Source organism: Acanthaster planci, linkage group LG06, assembly GCF_054643075.1.
Source record: "Acanthaster planci isolate LZ-2023a linkage group LG06, COTS_SCS, whole genome shotgun sequence".
Classification (NCBI taxonomy): domain Eukaryota; kingdom Metazoa; phylum Echinodermata; class Asteroidea; order Valvatida; family Acanthasteridae; genus Acanthaster; species Acanthaster planci.
In genome coordinates this window covers 21,927,483-21,951,747 of record NC_141782.1, presented here as the reverse complement: position 1 = coordinate 21,951,747, position 24,265 = coordinate 21,927,483, and the positions used below count along the sequence as shown (strand labels likewise).

The window sequence follows — 24,265 nt, the reverse complement described above, 5'->3', positions numbered from 1 at the left end:
GGAGAAAAACACAGGAAATGATAAAACTTCTCCATTAGTAAGGCTAGGCGAGCGTGCTATCCCAGACAGAAACTGATCCCCTACAACATACTGACATGGTCCTCAATTGGATTTGATGAAATATACTTTGCTCTCTCTCAATATGACATTTGAAAGGCAAAGTTCAGTAATATTTAAAGAATAAGATCAATATGTTTCAGTAAATACTAAGGAGCCTCAGAATCAATTTAGGTTTCCCTTGAAAATGAAAAAGGTAAACCAATTATGATAGCGACAGTGGTCTAATCTCATGGTCATGAATATATTACAGGTTTAGGACAGCATGTTGTTGCAGTCTGCTTCATTGATTTGCATTGATTTCCAATGTACGGTAGATGAGTTAGGGAGCGCTGCTTGTCCTGTACATGTTTCTAGGTTGAGGTTGACCGTAAAATCTTTGAGCTCAGTTAACATGATGAAAACATTCAGTTTTATACTTGTGTACAATACAACAGTAAGTTGAGTAAAAATAGTATTGGTACTTTTCTCCCAACAGAATCAAGCTGCTGGTTGCCAAATGGCTCTAATCCTGAGCAGTTTGTGGGAAGAAAACTCTCCAGTATTAAAAAAAGCAAGTGGCTGCAAAAGTGTACATCCCTTGAACTTTCGTTACTGTTTACAGTTCACCAGCTGAACTGAGCCCCGTTCGAGCAGTGCAAAATTGTCAGGACAGGTGTCCTTTGTGGAAGGAAGACAGGGCTATATTTAGCTGCCTAACTCCACTTATGCTACACCTATATCCCCCTTAGACTGGTCATTGGTTCCTCCATCTTACAGGTGGTACTGTCCATGACTATCGTAGGGCTACTGCTCATGTCTTTTTAATAGTTCACAAAAAAGCCACAGTCACAGCATAGCCACTTAAAGGATCCAGGAAAGGAATTTTTCTTAAAATCACTTTTTGTGTATCTCTGTACTCGTCTTCCATGTATGAAGACTGTTTGACATCTTTTTTGAGTTATGTGAACTGAACGGTGCACTTTTTCAAACATTAAAAATTGGCCAAGCATTTCTGGACAAAAGAGGGCGCTTTTGCTTTGATGTAAATCCAGGAAGACATGGTTCATGTTGCATGTTTTCATGTTCAAATTGTGAACCCCAAATTTGCTATCTGGGAACATTTCTGTGAAAAGGATTTTGAAGTACTTTGTCCCTTAAAATCTAGCCTTTCTGGGAGTGGTACATGTACTGATCTGTACCATAAATACACATGTAAGTGGTTAAAACATGTGGGAACCATTGAAATACATGTATCAACAGCCCTACTCATGCTCCTGTTGGCATGTATGCAGCACCATCATTAGTTTGACAATATGGCTCATAAATTAGACCAGAATGACTACAAGTTGGATTATTTCCCAGACTAGTATATGAGATTTCAAAAAAACAGTTTGGGGGGTTTCACTTGTATAAATTTGTTTCTTTCCTTTCTGATCACAAGTTTTGTAGTGGACATTTACTAGAGCCAGAGGGAGCCCCGACACATTATCAAGCAGTATGCAGAGCTCTGCTGGCTGAAGTCAACGATCTCACATCGTTCCTTCGAGTCATTGCGTCCAGTAAAAAGGTGAGATGTTCATTAACCCTCAGATTGACGCAGACATGAAGCAAAATTGAGTTTTTATCTTGAAATTCTTGTTTTTGGTGTAGAGTACTGTCTTGGTATCGGTGGATTGCCAAAACAGCTCACTTCCTGGGATTATAAGGCTGTGCACATGCAGCACCAGCTTTCATGGATTTCACTATTTGCCCGGGTTTGCTTATTGTTTATTTGTTTATATTTGTTTTCCTTACTGTAGCTGGAGGCTGAAGTACATGTATTTAACAAGATGAGAAGTAAATTGAACTTATCTAAAATGTTGGAACTTTCTTTAGAGTTTACAAAGACTTCACGCTGAACACGGAGAGGAAGAAGAGGCCCATCTTGAAGATATTCAACCCAAGCAATGGGTAAGTGTCAACTGATCATCTAAAAACAACCACTGTGGATTCTTTCTTTGGCAGTATTTTAATAGAATCCGACACCTTTAGCAGCTCAGCCACAAGTACATCCCATGGAGTATGATATCACAATTTGGATTCAAAACTACAGCATAAGGAATGTGCTGTAATGCTGGAGGCTTCAAAAATGCCCAGGAATTTAGTGCTGGATTTATTTTTTGAAGTATTGCCTGGCCTTGATAAACAAAGGACTATCCATGCTCTACATGTACATGGAGCTGGATTTGTTCATGCCGTTACAATGGTGATTTATCATTAAATTGACAAACTTCCGGAATCCTGTCGGCAAAAATTCCCTGGTCGGACAATAGTTATTGTTTCTTGGTGCAAGGTCCCTGTACTTGGTTGTGAATGGCAAGGTATGCATGACAATATCCAGCCTACATGTATCGTCCATGCTTCACTGCATTTGAGGACAAAACCAACCCACTCAGGGCTCACTTGATATCACAAGGCAGAGGTGTAACGTCCAAAATGCTTATGCCTAACAAGTATTTTCAAGCAGGGTTGTGACAGTGGGAGAAATTGTTTTTAGTAAAAATACAAAAGCTTCTTCCTATACTTCTGTATATGGCAAATTCAAGCATGGAAGAAGACTGTATAAGGAATTAACATTAACTCGAAATCTCCTGAGGAACATTGCTGGGAACATTCCTTAATCCTAATCCTGCACTGCACAGGACACTCAAAATGAGCGTACATATACACATGTTCTTGGAATTTCAAGGATGAAGCACTTTGTAATGTAATACTAAGGCTGTGATATCCTCAGTCTTTCCGACCATTCGGGTAGATTTTCAAGGGTTCGGATGGGGGTTTAATAGGGTTATGGTGGGGTAAGTGTTTCATGTTCGATACATTTTCTGATTTTTTTTTTGGCTGATGTTCAGGTCTTTCACTTTGTAAATTATACCTGTGGTGTAATTGCGATAACCATCTGAACATTTCTTGTTGGGACATCTGACTAAAAGCAAGGTAGAAGGATTCACAATGGAAATTAACTTAATGTGTGTGTACCCTTCAGTGTGCGTAAACCACATGTACTTAAGTTTCTCAAGAATTTACCATAAAGCACACTTTATTCCTTTTTTTTGATTAGTAAACCCTGTTCAGTCAAACCTATTGCCTGTCCCTGTGACCTGAGACCTCACATGCATTCTACCATGGATATCCTTGGAAAGAGCCTCGACATACGGTACATGTACAGGTATAAGGATTCCAGCTTCGTTCAAGTTTGTTCCTTTTATCTCCTTCAGGCCAGGATATGGATGCAAGTTCTGCAACAGCTGCGGCAAGGAGTCAAGCTTAAAGAGATCAGCGATGCCTCCTATCGCAATCGCATCCCCATCGAGTATGAACTCACTCCTTACGAGATCTTGATGGATGATATACGATCACACAAGTACACCCTCAGAGAAGTCCTGGTGAGGCTTAGGTGTATATAACAAGTCAAATAATTCAGACAAATCCTCCTGACCTGACCCTTCTGAAAGGATACGTGGTGGAGACGCTGACACAAAAAAGTGGGATCTGCATGTACCGGTACCATCTAACCTGTAGAATAATTCATATCGACCCTTCCCTCACTGGATCACAATCATGTTTTTGGCATTTGGCTGTTCACAACAAAGTGTTAAGTGTCAAATCACCAATACGTGTAATAAATACTACTGCTAAATATTAAAAAACAACTCCCTCTCTGACATTTAATAAGGGGCAAATGTGCCGACACTGTTAGCAACCATAGTTGACAAAACTTTCTGCAAACGTTGGCTGCTTCTACAAATAGCAGGCCATAAGAGAAAGGTCTATTGGTCTGCTATTCTACTAAGCTATCCACATATGTAGGCCCACATGACTGTTGGGCATCTTTCAGACTATTAGTTTAAGAGCAGTTGTGTTCACCTGATGTCACTTCTTTGACTTATCCATCAATTGCGATTTTCAAGGCTGCACTATAAATGCACTGGCTTTGGATGGGTAATAGTGGTATACAAGTAGCATGTCATCAGTGTCGATGATGATTTCATCGACAAGTGGCAAGTTTATGTGCTTCAAGAGGTGGAGAAATGTTACCATAATTGTCTGTGTTTAAGAATGCACACAACATTCCTGTGCATGAAAATGCCAGTATGGAAAATCACGAATGCTTGATATAAATTTCACTGGTACTCCTAGTTCACATGGTTTTTAATTAGTTTGTTCCATTTCTGTGTCGTGTTTATGTTCTGTGTCATTTGCTTATTTTTGTTTCCATGTACCGATGTTACTTGATGTTTTGTGATAAGTCTGACTGCTGCTCTAAGTTGGCTGAATGAATTAAAAGGGGCAAGAGCTCATTAATTTATTTACACCATCTATGTGTTCTTTCCCCTTCCCATTTTAATTTTTTACCATGTAGGTGAATGGTGACTTACCCCCTAGGGTGAAGAAGGAGGCCCATGATGTCATTCTGGACTTCATCCGGTCCAGACCACCCCTCAAACCAGTAATAAATTGTTTTGCTTTGCATTCTGTGGGCCTGAAGGGGACGCTTCAACCCTTTCAAAATAGGGGTGTTTGTGTTCGAACCTTGTGCAGTGGTGAAGAAACAGCTGTGCTGATTTCTAGAAAATTAGACTCGCAATAACTCACTGTAACTAAAATTTCCCAGCAAATAGGCTATGAGTGGGCTATGCATAATTCTGTAAGAAATTCCTAACGTTTACTTAAACTTTAATCCTACCATTTAATAATGTTGTTTTTGTTGCTGCGTTTCATTTTGTTCACTGCTTGGTTTTCTTACATGTTTTGCTGTCCTGGCTTTCAAAGTGCTTGTGATCAGTGTGATGCACTAAATATCAGTCCAGTATTGGCATGTTTTTCATAAATGTTAACACCTGATGCATGAACTAACCTCGTGATCTCCTGTAATGTCATTTTGTCTAATAGAGGTTATGCGTTAATGTGTCCTCAGAAGGAAAGCGTTTTTATCTCTGGGATAGGCTTGAGTAAACGTTTTGTGCATTCATTGTAACAAAATTAAAGTAACCAAAACAGCTTCAAAGACAGCTCTGTTGACAGCTTCAAAAACAGCTTTTGGGAGACTTGATTGTAGTTACAGATTTCTGTTTCCAGACTAATTTCCCATGCGTAATTTGCTTTTTCAAAAATTGCCAACAGTCATTTTGAATTTTTTTCAGCATGCAAATGTTTCCATTTTGTAAAAATAAGTTGAAACAAAAAAGACATAGCTATTGATCTTCCATCTCATTTTCCCCATCTTGTTTCTTAGAGTAAGTTTTTCATTGAATTGGCTATTTCACAAAGGAAGACTGGGTAGGATTTATAAAATAAATATGCAGTTTAGTTTCAGATATTCTTATGAAGGTGATGAATGCTTTGCAGGTTCCCCAAAATGTTCCACATCCTCTGAGGACAGAGACTTTATATGAGAGGTTACTGAGAGACATTCGCTCCAGGCCTCCACTGGCTCCTGCATCCAGTAGAGTCCTCCCAGGTGGGTTAATGATGCCTCGCTGGTGAGATTTTTCAGGATTGAGGACAGTAGAGTTAGTCTCTTCTACTTGATGTGGATCTGGCTACTTGTTGAAAGAATTCGTACTTAGTTTTTGGCATAGTGATGGATTTTGGAGGATTCAGGAAATTTAAGTTCCTGTTAGGAATGCTGAGGGAGTTAAGGAGGAATTTTACAGACTTTGTATTAAAATGCATCATCAATGTAAAAGAATTCTAGCTTAGAAAGTTTGACTTTCAGAAACCGAGCTTGTAAAACAAGTCAGAAGTTAATTTCACTGTTCGACTAATGTGAGTAACTTTAGAAATGGTGTCTCAGTCTGGCAGAAAAAATATCAAATTTGAGGTCAGATATAAAGCATTATACTAATGTTGTGATGTTCCAAACACATACAAAATTGGAGGAATGAGATATCATTAAATTGATGTTGTTGAGACCATTACAAGACACAAGTAATAGGATGAATAGTGACAAACAAATTCTTGTGTTGTGGTTCATTTGAATAAGTTGTGATTTAATTCAGACTGGAAGAGTTATGCTGGTCTGGTGGGGTCTTGTGATGGTCTTTAGAGGTGTCGAGTGCAGATCCAGGTAAAAACTCTTTAGTTGTATCCTGGTATCCAGATTGTTTCAAACTCATTATTCCGGGCTCTCTCTCCATTTTGTGAATGTAGACCGGAAGGCCAAACCTAAGAAGAAAAAGAAGTCGTCCAAAGCTCGGCCTAGGATACGTCACCAAAGTACCAGTGAAGGCAGCTGCGCCTCCAGTGTAGACTCAGAGGATCTAGAAATATTTGACACATCACCAGAGCTCCCTAGAAAAGTGTTACGAGCAGAAATTACCTTGGATTGGTCAGATGAGGTCAGTCAATACCAGCATTTCACAACAGTGCGCCTCCAAGAGTTTGCAACGCATTGGCCAATCACAATGTGCGAAATTTGTCGACCCAATGCGTGTTTGGAATGGGTCGACAAATTTCGCGCTTTTTATTCACATGTCCCCTGGTACTTCTAATACCTTCCCTTTGAGCTAGAATTTTCACAAGCGTCAATAAGGCTGTCGGAAGATGAGTTGCAGCGGAGGGTGTTGGGTGCGGGGGGTGGGGGTTGGAGGAGAACAACCCACAGAATTGGGAAGGAAGGAGAACATCCATTTCACATGGTCAGCCTGGGTGGGATTCGAACCTTGGTCACATAGTTGGAAGGCACAGAAAGTATGATTGTGTAAATCTGCATAGCGGAAGCTGATTGGGGAAGGTATTATTGAGAGAAATGAGATTCAGGGGGAGACTGAAGAGTAAACTCAGAAATAACAGAAAGGCTTAACTTTTCATGGAGACCAAATTCTCAGTGAATAATTCAAATTCATAGCAGAACAAAATCTACTTAAAAAACATCTCTCATAGCTTCACCTACCTGTTGTCATTTATCATTCAAGAGCAGAGACTCACAAATATGGGTTCCTAATTGAATGGCACACTGCTGACTTGTTTCCAATCTTGACAGCTGATGTCAGATCCCTCCTGGAAATATCAAATATCAATGAGACTTGGAACACTGATGTAGATGCAATAGATACACCTGTTTTATTGATAAGTTTAGAATGCCAAAGATGAGATACACATAAGACCTATTGGTCTTGTTTGTCATCAGCTTAAATTAAAAATAATGGAAGATGAATCTTCCAAAGCTTACGAGGGATAAATTGAAAGTGTGCTTGTGAGTTCTAGCTCTTAGTTGGCCAGATTATGAATGTTTCATGAGACATAACATGTACATTTCCTGATGGAATTTGATGTCTCATTCATGTGATTATTGGCTTGCCCTCTGGTACATGTAGTCTTGACTCGTCAGGGTTCTTGTTCATTTCTGCTGAGTTTGAGTCTGAGTTCCTACAGGGGAGCAGGTGGGGTACATGTACATTGTAGATGGTGGCGTTGTAGGATGACATATAGATAAACCATGAAGGCATCAAGTAGGCAGTTCATAATGGTAATGATCTCAAGTCAAACTAAAACAGACCTTAGTCTTGAAAAATCGTGGAAAGGGGCAAATTTGAGGTTGTTTGCAATTCAGAGAGTTTCATTAAACAAGTGAAGACGATAACAAAGCAATATGACAATTGCTTCAGTAATCTATTTTGGCACATACCTCAGGAGTGGGGTCCAGGCAGAGTTTGCCTCGAACACCAGTCAAGCCGATTATCTCCAGCGTGTTGTCTCTTCTCTCCAGGATGATGTAACTGAATCGGATGCCAGCCGGCTAACCGTTACACCACGCAATGACGACTCGGATCTAACACCTCAACCTCAGAGAGATCAATTGAAACCTTTCCGACGACTGGAAACACTTAACGCTCCCAGCTTTGACAGTAAGGCTCCAAACCACAGACCCGGCGATGCAACATTTGAGTGTCACCGCTGATTGTCTTGTTCTTTTACTACAAGCCTCTGTCATTACAAATTGAAGACTCTGTAGGAAGTCTTCTACAGTTCGTCCTTTCCCTTTATTCCATAATGTTTTTACTTTTGGAAGTTGAAAGTGGACCCAATAGCTTTGAAAATGATAAGGTCCTTAGATTTAAGAGTCCCTGCAGGTATAATGGGTGTTGGAAAAAATTTGAGAGGCATGTATCTGTGTCGCCATTTGGAATCTGTCAGGAAATAGATTATTTTGCTCAAATGACTCATGTGGACCCAGCACAGTGATTACCCAGTGATATTGATGAGATTGCATTTAAGGTCAGTGTTGAAGTTATGGCACACCACCATTTTTGGCACATATAAGTTAATAAATTAACCCTGTGCCCTTGAAACCTATAAAAACCATTCCATTACTTGATTGATCATATCATGTTATAGTAATGATAAATTATTCTTGATGTAGTGTTTTACATTAAAATCTCAAAATGCTTCACAAAATAACATTAACAATATACCAGGAAGTTAATTATCGGTTAAATTTAAGTACAAACAATTAAAATCAACATCTAAGAACAACAATTTTGGTCTGTAATTCATCAACCTTTTTCTAGAGAGTTGTAGTTTCTCTTCCTAACTTGCTTATTGTTTTTTCCAGCCTTGCTGTCTCCTGACTCCTCAGTAACGCCCATCAATGACAGTGACATCGCTAGAGACAGCGACATCGATGAAAAACAGGAAGAGGCTGAAGATGACCAGATGCCTAAACAAGAGAGTCCAAGACGACACAGTATAGCCATCTGTCAAACACTCCCACAATTCTCCAGTCATCCAGTAAGAAGCTGACTACGGTGCTCAGTCTACCATTCTCCAAGAATTAGGATTATTATTATTATTTGTTTTTATTTGGCCTTCAAGCAAATCAATACAGAAACTGGCAGTGAAGTAAAACAAAGTGAACCAAAACCGAGGAAAACAGGACAACAGATAGTGAGGTGGATAAATGGAGAGATAAGAAAGAGAAAAATAGGCAAACGGGAGACAGGGACTCAATAAAAGCATTATAAGCTGGCCTGGATAGACAAAAGTATTATTAAACACTGTGGGCCAAGGACCTGTCTATTCAAACACAAAATGCCAACACAGAACATATATACATGTAAGATAAAACATTTGCATATTGTCAGTGCTCTGGGCCCAACCTCACTCAGCCACCACACAACACCCCCACACACCCCCACACACCCCTACCCAAACCCATCTCACCTTTCTCAAGATACATCCAATTCAAGCCAGTCGCTGTCCTTATGAAACGGTCCAGAGCACAGACAATATACATGAAACAGTGCATTTCTATATAATTGATATAAAATTAGAATAACATAAAAAATCATCCAATAATAATTCAAACTAGTTCAGTAAAACTTTTATCAAAGTATACTTCTCAACAGTGCCTTCACTAGTTTTATTCAGGACCATTGTACCAAGTCTTCGTGTGTCAGGCTGACGATCTCTTTGTCTGCTTTCCAAAGGTGACAAAGAGATAGCTGGGTAGATAGCCAGGCAGATTGATAGTCTCGTCATCTTGTTTCTCAGGAGAGGTATATACCACCGGAATGTCTAGCCTTGACCGTTGACGAGGTGATCCATATCCGGAGTGTCCTAGTGAAAGCGGAAATCGAGAACCTGAGAGTCAACCCAAAGCTACACAACGGTGTGCTCAGAGAAAAGGTCCGTACACATAACTGCCCAAACTGTGTTCCTCAATACCTCTGTGTTTCAAAATTTTGAGGGTCATCTTCTAATAAGTATTCACAGGTGGTGAAGTAAGGTGAACATTCCCCTTGTCACACCCTAACCCTACTTTTGATGCAAATCTCAATTGTGGAATTCTAGTGCCCCCTAGATTTTCTCATTCCAGCAGCAAGCATCAGTTATCATAGGCTTAACTTTCCAACCCAACAGATGCAAATACTGTAATTGTTATTGCATTGTTGCAAAGTTTGATTTCCTGTTGTCTAACCGCAGTGTTTGTAAATGGGCAATGACCAGATGCCTTATCAGTTGGGCAGAGACACCCAAACTTTGTAGAGGTCATTATTAATGCTTTAGTGATTCCTTGGTGATTTGTCATCCTTAGCATTTCACGATCGTGCTTGATGCTCACTCGATGTAGTCCTTGCTCGATCAATCTCAATGGAAGTTCTTTGAGGAAAGCTAAATTTCTCAAGCATGCCAAGTGACTCATGCAAGCTTGATCCTCGATGGGTACTTGCTTGCAATCACCACAGTTCACTTTTTAAACCCAAATAGTTTCCACTTTTTCAGAAGAAAAAAAAACACTCTCCATTTCACTTCCGTCTCCCCCATCCAAATGCCTTTACCTGCCATTTAGGTAACTGAGCTGACACATTACAATTCAAGAAAAGTTTCCATCAGCATATTCGGTGAACTATCTAGATTGAGAGTACTTGTCACAGGGCCTTTGTAGATTGGAATGTATTCATATGAGTTACCGTACCAGCCGAGAAGGTACCCATTCAACAAACCTTAGTCTCCAGCATGGCAAATCATGGGCACGGGCATAAACCTGTTCGCCTACTGAGTCCACAGCTTGTACCTTCATGTGTGATAACACTGTGGAAGATTAGAAGAATGTGTTTGTTGATTTGTGTTATAGCGCCCTCTATGTTAGCTCATACTGTCTGAGTGAACAGTGACTGCAGTCGGCAGAGTCCATGTATCATTTACACAGCTAGGTATCGAGGGTAGAGTTCATGTGTCAACCTGTGGGCATGCCTCTGTTGGCATGCACATCACACTCAGTAATAGCCTACACCCAGCCCCTCTCCCTTCACCCCTGCTCCGCCCTGCCTCCGCCCTGGCTCCGCCCTGCCTCCGCCCTGGCTCCGCCCTGCCGCTGCCCTGTCCAGCTCTACTTTGCCCACTTACATGTAAACCATCGATTGTGTATGTTCCCAATGCAGAGGGAGAAATTAGAGGCAAAAAGTGTTGGGATATCATCTGCAATTGTAACAGGGAAAGGGCACTCTATGGGGGGAACTTGCAAAACAACAAAAAACTATAAACCAAGGATCTTTGAGGGAAATGTTGCAGGAAACTGAATTAATAGGACTCAGACACCAAGATTTGACTTGAAAACAAGGACACAAAGAAATTTATTAATAAAAAATAACCCCCCCCCCAAAAAATGCACAAAAATAAAAGAGCTAAGAGACTGAAAAGACTTGACATCAAAAGACTAAAAGTTTAAAAGGACTAATACCTAAACCAACAGAAGGTAAAGCGGACCTTATGAGTTTACACTCAGACTTCAATCACTGACTTCTAGCAGAAGAGGGTGCAAGCAGAAAACCACTCTCCAGACTGGTGCCTGCTGATCTGCTACTCTGAGTTATAGGGGGAAACAGGGGCTTAAACATGTAAACAGGGGGCACGCTACTAAAAAAATCAAGAACTTTAAACTAAAGCTAAACGTTTTTAAAGGGGAACTACTTTTATGTAAAAACGTGTATTTAATAACATACTCATGTCTGACTCTGCCACACAATCAGTCTGCTGTGTTTCAGAATTAAAGGAGTCGGCATGCAAGTCTAGATTGAGGTTGTGTTTAAATTACATTTGGCTGTGGCTTCAAATTACACACAACTGAATGGGGAGTGGCTGAAGCCATAATCTTAGACTCTTGCATAATCTCTAGCCTCAGCCAAGTTCTTCGGACACAGCTTGGACTCACCCAAGTTTGACCCACTTTGGTTTGGAAACGCAGGCCTGTCACAAACATCAGCTAAAATTTCCACATTTTTCAATTCACAGATTTGTTTCTCGTGCAAGAAGAAGTTTGCTCTTTTCAAGCGTAAGAGTAGATGCAAGCTTTGCAAAAGGTAACGTCAGCTCACCTGTCACATGTAGCACTGTAAATACATCCACTTTGTAGACCATACACAAGCCAAAGTTGGTTTAATCATTCAGGTTTGAATTCCAGAAGCATTTTTTAATCCCTGTAGCAATGAATTTTTCTTAAAAACACAGGACATGTGAACATATCACCCTTATTGGCGAGCTGCAAAGCAAGTGCAAGCCTATGTAATACCAATTTCCGTCTTCTGTTCGTCCGTCCTTGCAGGTCCATAGGTGTTAAAATGTGCCATTGAGTGCTTGTTTGCTGCTTCTTGGAACTCCATCAGTATTTAAAAAGTCTCATATGGCATTAATGCTTAGAAACTTATGAATTTAATGAAAAAATTATAAAAGTTGAACGTCAAAGTTTTGAGTTGTATTGTGTACTTACCCTGTAGTACATACAGTACATCTGTAATGAGCACTCCTGTAATATACATGTATGTATGTGTATAGACAGTGTTCAGACGCATACAAATGTACATGTACAGTATGTGGGGAAAATGTAAGGGAAGGGGGGTGAACTCCTAGTGAGAGATTGGGATACTGGTCGTGGGAGGGGTATCTGTAGGAGGAGGATGACGGGGACAAGGTACATGTATGTAGAAAGTGGATGAAATGCTGGATAAGGTTGGTGTAATGGTTGGGCTGGATTAGTGGGATGATGGGACAGCCAGAGTAAGAAGTGAAGAGAATGATGGGGAGGGGTGGAGTAGGAGATGGATAGGATGATGGGGAGGGGGCGGAGTAGGAGATGGATAGGATGATGGAGAGGAGGCTGAGTAGGAGATGGATAGGATGATGGGGAGGGGGCGGAGTAGGAGATGGATAGGATGATGGGGAGGAGTGGAGTAGGAGATGGATAAGATGATGGGGAGGGGGCAGAGTAGGAGATGGATAGGATGATGGGGAGGAGTGGAGTAGGAGATGGATAGGATGATGGGGAGGGGGCGGAGTAGGAGATGGATAGGATGATGGGGAAGGGGCAGAGTAGGAGATGGATAGGATGATGGGGAAGGGGCGGAGTAGGAGATGGATAGGATGATGGGGAGGGGGTGGAGTAGGAGATGGATAGGATGATGGGGAGGGGGCAGAGTAGGAGATGGATAGGATGATGGGGAAGGGGCGGAGTAGGAGATGGATAGGATGATGGGGAGGGGGTGGAGTAGGAGATGGATAGGATGATGGGGAGGGGGTGGAGTAGGAGATGGATAGGATGATGGGGAAGGGGCGGAGTAGGAGATGGATAGGATGATGGGGAGGGGGTGGAGTAGGAGATGGATAGGATGATGGGGAGGGGGTGGAGTAGGAGATGGATAGGATGATGGGGAAGGGGCAGAGTAGGAGATGCATGTAGATAGGATGATGGGGAGGGGGCGGAGTAGGAGATGGATAGGATGATGGGGAGGGGACGGAGTAGGAGATGGATAGGATGATGGGGAGGGGGCGGAGTAGGAGATGGATAGGATGATGGGGAGGGGTGGAGTAGGAGATGGATAGGATGAAAGAGAGGGGGCGGAGTAGGAGATGGATAGGATGATGGGGAGGGGTGGAGTAGGAGATGGATAGGATGATGGGGAGGGGGCGGAGTAGGAGATGGATAGGATGATGGGGAAGGGGGCGGAGTAGGAGATGGATGGGATGATGGGGAAGGGGCAGAGTAGGAGATGCATGTAGATAGGATGATGGGGAGGGGGCGGAGTAGGAGATGGATAGGATGATGGGGAGGGGACGGAGTAGGAGATGGATAGGATGATGGGGAAGGGGCAGAGTAGGAGATGGATAGGATGATGGGGAAGGGGCAGAGTAGGAGATGGATAGGATGATGGGGAGAGGGCGGAGTAGGAGATGGATAGGATGATGGGGAGGGGTGGAGTAGGAGATGGATAGGATGATGGGGAAGGGGCAGAGTAGGAGATGGATAGGATGATGGGGAGGGGGCAGAGTAGGAGATGGATAGGATGATGGGGAGGGGGCAGAGTAGGAGATGGATGGGATGATGGGGAGGGGGTGATTAGAAAATGGATAGGATGATGGGGAGGGGGTGGAGTAGGAGATGGATAGGATGATGGGGAGGGGGCGGAGTAAGAGATGGATAGGATGATGGAGAAGGGGCGGAGTAAGAGATGGGTAGGATGACGGGGAGGGGGCGGAGTAAGAGATGGATAGGATGATGGGGAGGGTGTGGAGTAGGAGATGGATAGGATGATGGGGAGGGGGTGGAGTAAGAGATGGATAGGACGATGGGGAGGGGGCGGAGTAGGAGATGGATAAGATGATGGGGAGGGGGCGGAGTAGGAGATGGATAGGACGATGGGGAGGGGGCGGAGTAGGAGATGGATAGGATGATGGGGAAGGGGCGGAGTAGGAGATGGATGGGATGATGGGGAAGGGGCAGAGTAGGAGATGGATAGGATGATGGGGAAGGGGCAGAGTAGGAGATGGATAGGATGATGGGGAGGGGGCGGAGTAGGAGATGGATGGGATGATGGGGAAGGGGCAGAGTAGGAGATGGATGGGATGATGGGTTGGATACAAAGTGCAGAGCTGTACATTTACCGGATACTTTAGAGGAATTTTAATTATGCACCATCCGTCAAACTCACAAATGCACTGCTTATATAATCATCCAGGTCTAGTCTGACTGTACTAGCTGGACTCACTTTCTTTAGGCATTCCTCTTTCCTGTAAAGAACTGTGAAGCCTTCGTACCTGTATCTCCCTTGGTGGTGGTCTTTTTTTATTTACTTTGAAATGACAGGCGCCTTCCAACACACAGTCTACACACAGTACTGACTAGGTTTTTTTCTCCTAGAGTACAATGAATGGTATTGCTAAGGTCGATAAAATAGCTTTTACATCTGTATTGCAGTCGTATGTCAATCAATCTTGTACAAAATTTTTACTTGTTTGATTTAGTAACCATATTTGTATAACTTTGATGGTCTCTTTCCTGTTATTACAAGAAAGAAATTCAAATTCATAGCAAGCAGCGAGCCATGGCAGCTTTGCTGTTCTAGTTTATCAATGAAAGACCACTGGTTTGTTTTGAAAAGATAAAAGATAATTTTGAAATGAACTTTGTATCAAGTGCTACAAAAAAAGCTAAACCTTTATTTCTGTAGTAAAAGCCTTAAGGTTAAAGTACGAAGCAGTTCGCAAGAAAGTCCTTGGGTCCTACTGGAAGACAAGAGATGAGGTTTCACTGTGTCCTTTACTACTGGGTTTAAATAGAGATATTAAACAGATTTACCTTAAGTAGAAGCACCCGTCTTTGGTTGAAAGAAGACATGTTGGTGGGAAGAATTCACGGGGGCGACGCAACCACACTGCATGCATTTCATAGTTATCCGTGAACCAGCAACGTGCAGTTCCCAGTAAAGGTGCCTCCATTGCTAGAAAAATGACACCCCCCATTCATCCCGCTCAGGGTGGTTTCTAGTTGTTTGTTGCTTCAGTGAGCATTCTGTAATCCTTGTTTCTTGCTGGTCTTCCTCTGCCATCTTCTTTAGGCTCATCTGCTCTATTTGCACAAAGAAGATGTATCTACCCCGAGGTCATTTCCTGCAGATACCCATCGAGTCACTAAGTCCTACCAGTCCTAAGAAAAGTCCAGCGTTTGGTGAACACTCCTCACAAATGTTCAAAAGGTAAAGGCAATGTCACAGGCAAACAGGTTACTCCTGAAATGGCCTCCCAGTTTTTGGCTGGTTGGATTCAAGTTAGGAATAAATAACACGACAGTAACTACATGTAAAATCTTGCATTAAAGGCCAGTGACATTACTCTCCAATATGTTTTGAATACCTGGATATTGAAAACTAACGTGCAATAGTAAAATAATTTCAACTGAACTTCAATTCCAGTGAGTATTTTGTGAGTGTTAAATTGCACAACCCCCCCCCCTCTCTGAGTACAAGAAGCGTTAGATGGACATTTTTGCCTGTTGCCAAAACATTCACATTTTGAACTTGGGAACTAAATGCAATAAATAAGGACACACAATGAACTAAGAGAACTGCCTGAAACCCCTCAGTATTGTTAAGGAAAGTCAATATTTATATGACATATGGCGCACCTTTTGTACTAGGACTCTACAGGTCACAATGCCCCTCCCCTCCCCTGGGGAGGGGATTAGGTGCTTGGGAAAATGTTTGTGTAAATAATGATGTATTCCATTGTGAATTTTCCTTGAGCATGACAGAATTGTTGCCAGCAGACTGGATGTTGCATTGCATTTTTAGTTTCGGTCTGTTGCGGTACAGAATCTCACTTTAAATGTTCCACTTGACTGCTGCTTTTCATAGTAGCAGACAGACCAGACAGACTGACTCTACATCCTGTTCTGTACCAATCCTGCCTATAATCTAAGTGATTTTTAACAACCTGAGTTGTTCTTAGTTAATCTTGAATAGGATAGGTATATAACTTGTTATAACTTGTGACCAAATCCTTCGAAATTGACATCATCTCTGTTATCTAAACTTATTGTTGTATGAATGTTCCATACAGTTTCACTCTATGCTCATATTTAATGTTTATGGTAAGCAAATGATTAGGGATTTAAGGGGCGAGATGTTAAAACAGTACTAGTACATGTGTATCTAGGTGTAAACTTAAAGTTTACTGTACGATATTACCTGTAATTATGGAAGTCAAAAGTTCATATGCCTTGTCTTGAACTTTCAAGAGGTGCTTTTTATTGCAGAATTGGGCATTGAAATTGATTGTGAAATAATTGTTGGGAATGGTTGTATTAAGTTGGTAATAAAAAATGCCTCAGTAAGACAAAGGCTTCAGAAATAGAGAGTTTTTACAGCAAGTTGTGAAATCTGGTTTAGAGTGAACTTGTTTGATTTTAGAACGCCAAGGAAACTCTAAAAATTCAAAGAGCATTGGTCAAATCTCAATTCACTCCATGGCTGAAGCCTTTAGTCTCTCTGGTCAAGTCTAATATGTCACTGAGGTCAAGTCTCATGTCACTCTGATCAAGCCTCTAGTCTCTCTGGTCAAGTCTAATATGTCACTGAAGTCAAGTCTCATGTCACTCTGATCAAGCCTCTAGTCTCTCTGGTCAAGTTTAATATGTCACTGAAGTCAAGTCTCATGTCACTCTGATCAAGTCTCTAGTCTCTCTGGTCAAGTCTAAAGTGTCACTGAGGTCAAGTCTCATGTCACTCTGATCAAGCCTCTAGTCTCTCTGGTCAAGTCTAACATGTCACTGAAGTCAAGTCTCATGTCACTCTGATCAAGTCTCATGTCACTCTGATCAAGCCTTTAGTCTCTCTGGTCAAGTCTAATATGTCAGTGAAGTCAAGTCTCATGTCACTCTGATCAAGCCTCTAGTCTCTCTGGTCAAGTCTAATATGTCACTGAAGTCAAGTCTCATGTCACTCTGATCAAGCCTCTAGTCTCTCTGGTCAAGTCTAATATGTCACTGAGGTCAAGTCTCATGTCACTCTGATCAAGTCTCAAGTCACTTTGGTCATGTCTCAATTAAGTCACTCTGGTCAAGTGCCAAGTCAGTTTGGTCAAGTCAAAAGACAATCTGGTCAAGTTTCAAGTCACTTTGGTCAAGTCTCATGTCACGCAAGTCAAGTCCAAAGACACTGGTCCAATTACTTGTCAATTACTGGTGAAGTCATCCAATTTCATGCACACCCTGATTTAGTTGACACATTAATTTTGAAATTCCTCCGAAGTTCACAACTCAGAGTCTTTCTGCAAACTTTACAGTGTTACAGGTGAACCCCACTGACCCCTCTTAGTTAGTATTGACTATAGCTACATGTATGTACTATTTTGGGATTGAGATTACATACGTTGGAGAACCTTTCCTTAGAAAAGTTTATGCCTATGTTGAAAGTGTTCACTGAATGTAGTCTCACTGACGTAGCTTTCATTGTTAATTAGTTAGTTGATATTTTCAACAAGGTTTTATCGGACTCATGGCTTTCATTTTTTTAAGTTCTTCATCTAACTGAAACGTTTATGGCTCTGTTGACATGAAATCAGTGGTTAAAGGGGATTTAGAATGAAGTTGTAGTTCAAGTAACGTTACCAGGGAGGTATAATCGTCATAACGTTACCCTGTTAACTTCCTCATTTTGGGATGGAGAAGTAGTTAAACTGTGCTCTGAATGCCTGGCTGAAAAATTATTCCAAGGCTTCAAAAGTTTAGACAGTTTGAATGGAATATTAGAAATTAAAAAGTCAGAGGAAAATATCTAGATATAATTTCCTTTGTTGAAGTTTCTGTTTTACTCTAAAAGTATGCTTAGTAGTTTTTTACTGGGACAAGGCAAATTCTTTAATTTTTTTTTTAATTCTCAAAGTTTGTACAAAACGTAGCACATATTCACAGTACTTTTTTAATGATTTAAAAAGATTGTTAAAAGATTTTAAAAAGATTTTAAAGATTTAAAAACATAAAGTGGAGTTAGAAATAAAAGGTTAGAATTGGCTTCCATCTCTAGCTGTTCACCTACAGGTGGCTGATAGTGGCAGCAGTAATTACCAACAATTCAAAATTAGCACCAAATTGGAATAGATTGTAAGTGTATTTTGTGTCGCTACTTTGACTGCTGTTGTAATTTGAATAGCACTTGTTGTTTAAATGAAGGAGCAAAAGGAAGTTGTTTCTTTCACCGTCTGCCTCCCCAAGTTGAATTTGAAAGGAATATTCAGCTGGTCTTGTAGACCTGTTTTCACAGCATGCACATCAAACATTCACATCTCATCAACAGTTCTGTTGGCATTTCATATATGGCATGCTCAGTTTAACCCTAAAAGAGCCGGGGGGGGGACAGAATCCACCCCCTCAACACTTTTCCTGATATTGCCACAGTGCATTTTTTTCAGAAGTTGAGCCTTCGAGAGTCTTTAGAGTAATTCCTTGCAGCCATTTTGACACCAATATTGTGAAAATTGGACATACCATTCTTGCGTAGCGTGCATTTTTCAAGATGGGTAAGCCAAAAATGTATACATCTTCCACTATGGTGCTCAATAACCCGGCTCCTTCGGGGTTAAGGATTGGGAAATTACGATCCAAGTACAGTCACTGTCAATCAGCCAGTGCGGTATTTCAAAAAGCCAAGGTCTTTCAGGAACAAAGGGTGCGCACAAGTCAGTGTATGGCTGCGCTCATAGGACAGACTATTGCACACGCGCATCTCTGTTTACGAAAAAGCCTCGTTCTGGGCATGCACTGTTGGAATACCAAACTGGCTGATTTCTTGTTTGCCGTCCCCCTTCTAGTAAGTATCACAGTTATGGGAAATTTTAATCGTGTGGCATTATTTTTTTTCCAGTAGGGTAACTACAGAAATTGTTTCTTGTATCATTTTGACAGCCATTCGGAACCCCCTACACCCTCTGTAACCCCAGAAGGTTCTCCTAGGCTTTGGAGGCGAGAGAGACAAACCAACCTCCCCAAGGAGCAGCTAGACACGGTCTGTTGCGAGTGCAAAGACTTCTTGAAGGAAGCCGTGCGTGCCAGCCAGCAAGCTAGCCGCATCAATGGAACCAGTCACCAGGGGTCCGACTTCAAGCTCAACTCACCCCCACGGCTACCTAAACAGTGTAGCCACGATAGCCAGCATAGTGAGCACAGCACACAGAGCGATAGAAGCACACACAGTAACAGAAGCACACATAGCGACAGAAGCCCTGAAAAACAGAGACGCCACAGCAGTGGCAAAAACAGCCATGCAGACAATACATGAGACATTGTCTCCTTTTTCTTTTCTAAATGTGACTCTTACGTAGTTCTGCTCATTTTCACTTTGCCTACTTCATTTGAATTACAGTGTCTGTTGATCAACCTGTTTGCATAAATGCAAATAGGTTCTCCTGTAGTCTACTTCTGTGCACCTGTTGTCTCAGTGTAGGTCTTTGCCCATTGGAAATACACAAGGACACGCTGACATTAGATGTACACTGTACATGTCGTATAGGGAGCCTGATTTAGCCATTGTCTAATTATGTGCATGGATCCCCATGAAGTGAGTACAAGATCATATTTTGGGTAATACTGTTTAGTTCACACACAAAAAGAGGAAACAGTTCTTTTTTTGGATATGTTGCCCAGTTTGGCATGAATATGGACAATGATTATGTTTGCGTGAAAAATGTTGAGGCTCCTGTTGAATACACAGTGCAAGATTCTCTCAAAGGCCTTTCATTCAAAGGTTGCTCTGGTAACTTGTGACTCCTTTGTTCATGAGAGATGTTTCTCTCGAGTACTCAGTCATTTTTTTTTTATTGAAGATCAAATTGTCATATGTCCAGAGGTTGAAAAAATTCCATGTTGATTGCGACAGCAAACATGTCAAATATGAAGCATAAGACAGAGACAGCAGGTGGATATGGATAAAGGCTTCACTTTCATTCAGTAATGCATGGGTAAGTGGGTGGGGCAAGTGATAAGCTATGCCATGTATTTGCTGTGTACAAACCAAAGTGTTGTATGGGACAGAAACACTTGACTACACCTGTTATAGGCGGCATTCAACGTGTCGGCCATTAACAATACAGTAGTGGATTTTTTCTACAGACGCTGGATGGAGGAAATGAAGGCTCTTTTCACAGATATTAGCCAACATACTGATCATTTTTTTTTGTTCCACCTGACGAAATATCCCTCAAAAGTCCCAAGGTTATAGACGAACTGAGAAGGGAGTGTATTAAGTGAAGGTCGGTTGTGCTATGCATTGCAACAAGAAGCAGAATATCCATCCAGATGTTGAAGTTAAGTTAATCAAGAAACAGAGATTCTGTCATTGTCTTGACCTGACAACATATCCTCGCAGTGTTCCTGGGTTAATAATGAAATGAAATGAGAAGACATAGTCTATGGAAATAAAGATTGGTTGTGCTATGCATTGCAACAAGAAGCAGAATATCCATCCCGACACTGAAGTTAATCGAAAACCAGAGATTCTGTCATTTGTTGTTTGAATCTAGGGAGCTCAATGCATTGACACAACTAGGGGGTGGTCCAGTTACCAGTTCGGCTCTATCTGAACGTCTGGTCACGTGGGTGAAAACGGTCTCATCTGTGGAGACACCAAATTTCCTGTCCTGGGACGATGAATGTCGCAGTCATTGGTTGTACAGTGTTGCAAAGTTGTAATAAGTGCTTGAAGCTATCTCAGTATGTGTTGACCTTCACACCTTGGACGCTCACATCAAACCCTGGACTGCAGGTCATTGTGCCCCCCCCACCCCCACAAAAACTCCTGAATTATTCCCCAAGAAGTGTTTACACAAGGATCCATTATCATGGTTCATCTGGCTGCTCGTCTGATCTTTGTATACATAATTTTTCAGTAATCACGGTTTATCATTCCACGGTAGAAGCAGTTTTTAGTCTCTGAACATAAATACTCATGATCCACCTTTGCCATGATCAAATAGATGTAGAATTGCATAGGCCTTTGTAAGTTGAATTTCTGAATTTATTATCCGTCTTCCAAGAGTTATTGTATTAGTCAAAACCTCAAAATTCCTTTCTTTTCAAACTGCAAGCAAGTTAATGTGTGTTGTTGTGTCGCTGAATTGTCCATTTCCAAACAAATGCAGTGTAACATTTAAACTTGGCCAAGGATGAAAAACGACAAACATGTATAATTGTATAGATCGTGTATTTGGTATAGGATTGGACGCTCGTAGGAGTGTAACTATCCAAAGTCATTCGACAGGCAGCGCTTCGTTTTGCAGTTGACTAAGCTAGTCTTAATACAATGTAGTATTTAGGATCGCCTGGCAGGCCCCTGGTGTTACGGAGTACAACATAATATAAGAATGTGTCAGGATGAGTGCCGGAAAAGAAGTTTAGTAAAGTCAAAAATGCCAAGCCAGTTTGTCTCATTTTGAAATACTTGTACAAAATTCTCGAGAATGAGCTCATATGTATAAACTTTGTCTGTTTATTCGTAGAGTGTTTAGTACTGACAAATCTATTTGGTGGTTGCCACAGGGGAGCAGGGCATTGAAATTCTAACTGCACAGCATGCATGATCATTCTGTTTGGTTTCAGACATGGCTGAGCACGAGACAAAGTCCCGTACAGAAAGTACATCGTCCATGAAGAGTTCATTGAAAATGTGCCCATTTAGGCATTTGCACTACACTAAACAACAACAACAAAATGCACTTCATCATCCCAAATAATGAGCTCAGTGTCCGTAGATTTGTTTTCTTTGCCGTTTAAACCTTGTCCAACAAAAATACAGGGAACATGAAAAACAAGCTAAGATTTTTCTGTACTCGGACTTCTTTATTAGACACTGGAAAGGTCAACTCTGTATTACTGTTGTTAATGTTACGTATGTTGTTAGTTTTATTATTGTTTAGTTTTTATTCCTCTGTGATAAAAGGCTGTAAACTAAATCATTGACGAGAAGTAATTTTATAAAGTTGAAAAGTCACCGGCAGTGTGCACATGAATAAATAATTATGCAACATTGCTGCAGAAGTAGGGAATACCCTGTATTGGATTTGGAAGTGTGGATTAACTTAAACCCCTAGGGACTATCGAAATTATGTATATATGCTTGTTGATTCAGAATGGTTAGGGTTAATTAATTTGCTGGAACTGTAGAAGATGTAAAAACACGATACAGACGTCATTCCCTCGATTTACTTTGTGTGAATGTTTGTTTGTCAGCCTTCGTCTCTAACCAATGGCATTCTATCGTGTAATTCCTCGAACAGCATGTACCAGTTCGATGTTCTAACAGCGCAAGCCTAGCCCAAAATGAAACGCATCGAAGGTCATCCGGGAACAATAGCCGTGCGAGAGATATACTACTTCACATGTGCTGCACATGTTCACGCTTGCTTTTTAATGACCTTGCCTTTTGAAACATCGAACAGGTGGCTCATTAGAAGCCATGACTGTGAAGTTGGCACAACTCCGTGGACGAGTGGTATGCGCCGCGTTAGTACCGATAGGGTGTCGTGATTTGCCAAATGCACGCGCGCGTCATGCTCACTGTTACAAATTTTGTAGCAGTAATACGGGCGATTCACAAGAGTGCGCTTCCAAGAGTTTGCAACGCCTTGGCAAATCAGACCGCGCGAAATTTGTCGACCCTTTCCAAACGCGTGCTGGGTCGACAGTTTTCGGACATTGTGATTGGCCAACGTGTTGCAAACTCTTGGAGGCGCACTATTGTGAAACGCCCGTATTGACAGAGAATCTTTGTAACAGACGCACTTTGTGGCGGTACAGTGATTTCTTTTTGCGTTACAACTGAACCCTGTAACAAGCTTTGCAAATGTACAATTTTCCTTTAACATGAATTAACATAAATTTGCATTTTGACGTAGGTGCACAAAACCACTTTCATAAAGCTGGTTTCGCCTTTGTTTCTCGTGTTTCCTGTTATTCCGAGTAACGGGTAGGCCTAATGTTTTTGTTGACAAAGAAATTTATTTTACGTCATCTTGTGTACCAAAAAATAACTGCTAAAACAGGTTTTTAACCTGCCACCCTGCCAACTGTGACTAAAAATGAAAGAAAAATCGATGAAGGTGCTTGCTATTACAGATTAGTCTAGCATAGCAACTGTGATCATACTGCGTCGATTAGGTGAGGAAATTGTGTCTTTACCATGTTTTTATATATAGCTCTATGACCTTAACACATTAAATTAAAATCAAACGTGTCAATGTCATCACCAACAAAAAGCGTAGGTAGCCTCCCTCAACTTTGTAAGCAACCTCCTTCAACCTCGTCTAAGTTGCTTACACAAATATAATTGTTTAGTCGGCAAACGTTTTCGTAAAGATAATTGACATAAGATTCTCTGTAAATTTACAGAAAAATTTCTAACATTGTGTTTTATTACAACAAAAATATCTGTCGACGTACAACAAAAACTGAAGTAGATTCGTTGTCCCTATAAGTAGCCCTTGTGGTGCCAATTGACATACGAAAACACTGTAAATACACAGCAAATATTTTAACAGTGTTTAAGAATGCGTGTGTGAGTGCAACTTGCCACCGCAGTTACGGCATCTCTTCGGGTTAGTTCACTGGGTCCGAGCGGGAAAAAGAGAGGTTATTATTAGTACTATTTATTCGGCATTCGTCAAAAACACAATACAAGGACAGGACACACATATATATCAACATAAGTAAAAACAAGGACTGTACAAAGCAAGCCTTTAGCAAATGCAGGGAAAGGAAAAAGTCTACTAAATATAACTGTGACCCACAGAGGCTTTCCTTTCCAATACTGTTGACTTGACAAAAAATAATTTAGACGTAGATCTGCAATTAAAGAACATGAAAAGATATATTATTTTTAAAATTATTTTAAAACATGACACAAACATGTAGATCAACAATAAAAAC

The 24,265-nt window shown here is 41.2% G+C and overlaps 1 protein-coding gene and 1 long non-coding RNA gene across 5 annotated transcripts in view; one reads left to right on the top strand and one right to left on the bottom strand.

Annotated features, from left to right (window-relative positions):
• The window catches only part of LOC110980071 (protein spire homolog 1-like), a 37,427-nt gene extending 14,886 nt beyond the window's left edge, over positions 1–22,541 (top strand). The window contains exons 4-15 of one of the 2 annotated variants that reach the window (XM_022236389.2): positions 1,481–1,606; positions 1,915–1,989; positions 3,297–3,464; positions 4,442–4,528; positions 5,428–5,539; positions 6,232–6,419; positions 7,790–7,928; positions 8,636–8,811; positions 9,574–9,708; positions 11,815–11,882; positions 15,411–15,548; positions 19,253–22,541. In XM_022236389.2, the coding sequence (XP_022092081.1) occupies positions 1,481–1,606; positions 1,915–1,989; positions 3,297–3,464; positions 4,442–4,528; positions 5,428–5,539; positions 6,232–6,419; positions 7,790–7,928; positions 8,636–8,811; positions 9,574–9,708; positions 11,815–11,882; positions 15,411–15,548; positions 19,253–19,625 (1,785 nt within the window). In that variant the 3' untranslated portion in view covers positions 19,626–22,541. The remainder of the gene's footprint in view (positions 1–1,480; positions 1,607–1,914; positions 1,990–3,296; positions 3,465–4,441; positions 4,529–5,427; positions 5,540–6,231; positions 6,420–7,789; positions 7,929–8,635; positions 8,812–9,573; positions 9,709–11,814; positions 11,883–15,410; positions 15,549–19,252) is intronic. The other variant, XM_022236390.2, reaches the window with a different exon arrangement.
• On the bottom strand, positions 6,426–15,436 carry LOC147798952 (uncharacterized). 3 transcript variants are annotated; one of them, XR_015425626.1, is made up of 5 exons: positions 11,290–11,819; positions 10,527–10,614; positions 8,582–9,639; positions 7,709–8,007; positions 6,426–7,080 (listed from the first exon to the last, which is right to left on the bottom strand). It is a non-coding gene; the product is annotated as an uncharacterized LOC147798952 (long non-coding RNA). The 3 variants fall into 3 exon arrangements; XR_015425627.1 differs by lacking the exons at positions 6,426–7,080; positions 7,709–8,007; positions 11,290–11,819 and adding an exon at positions 15,152–15,436 and having other exon boundaries at positions 8,042–9,639; XR_015425625.1 differs by lacking the exons at positions 6,426–7,080; positions 7,709–8,007 and having other exon boundaries at positions 8,042–9,639.
• Positions 22,542–24,265: the final 1,724 nt, after the last annotated feature.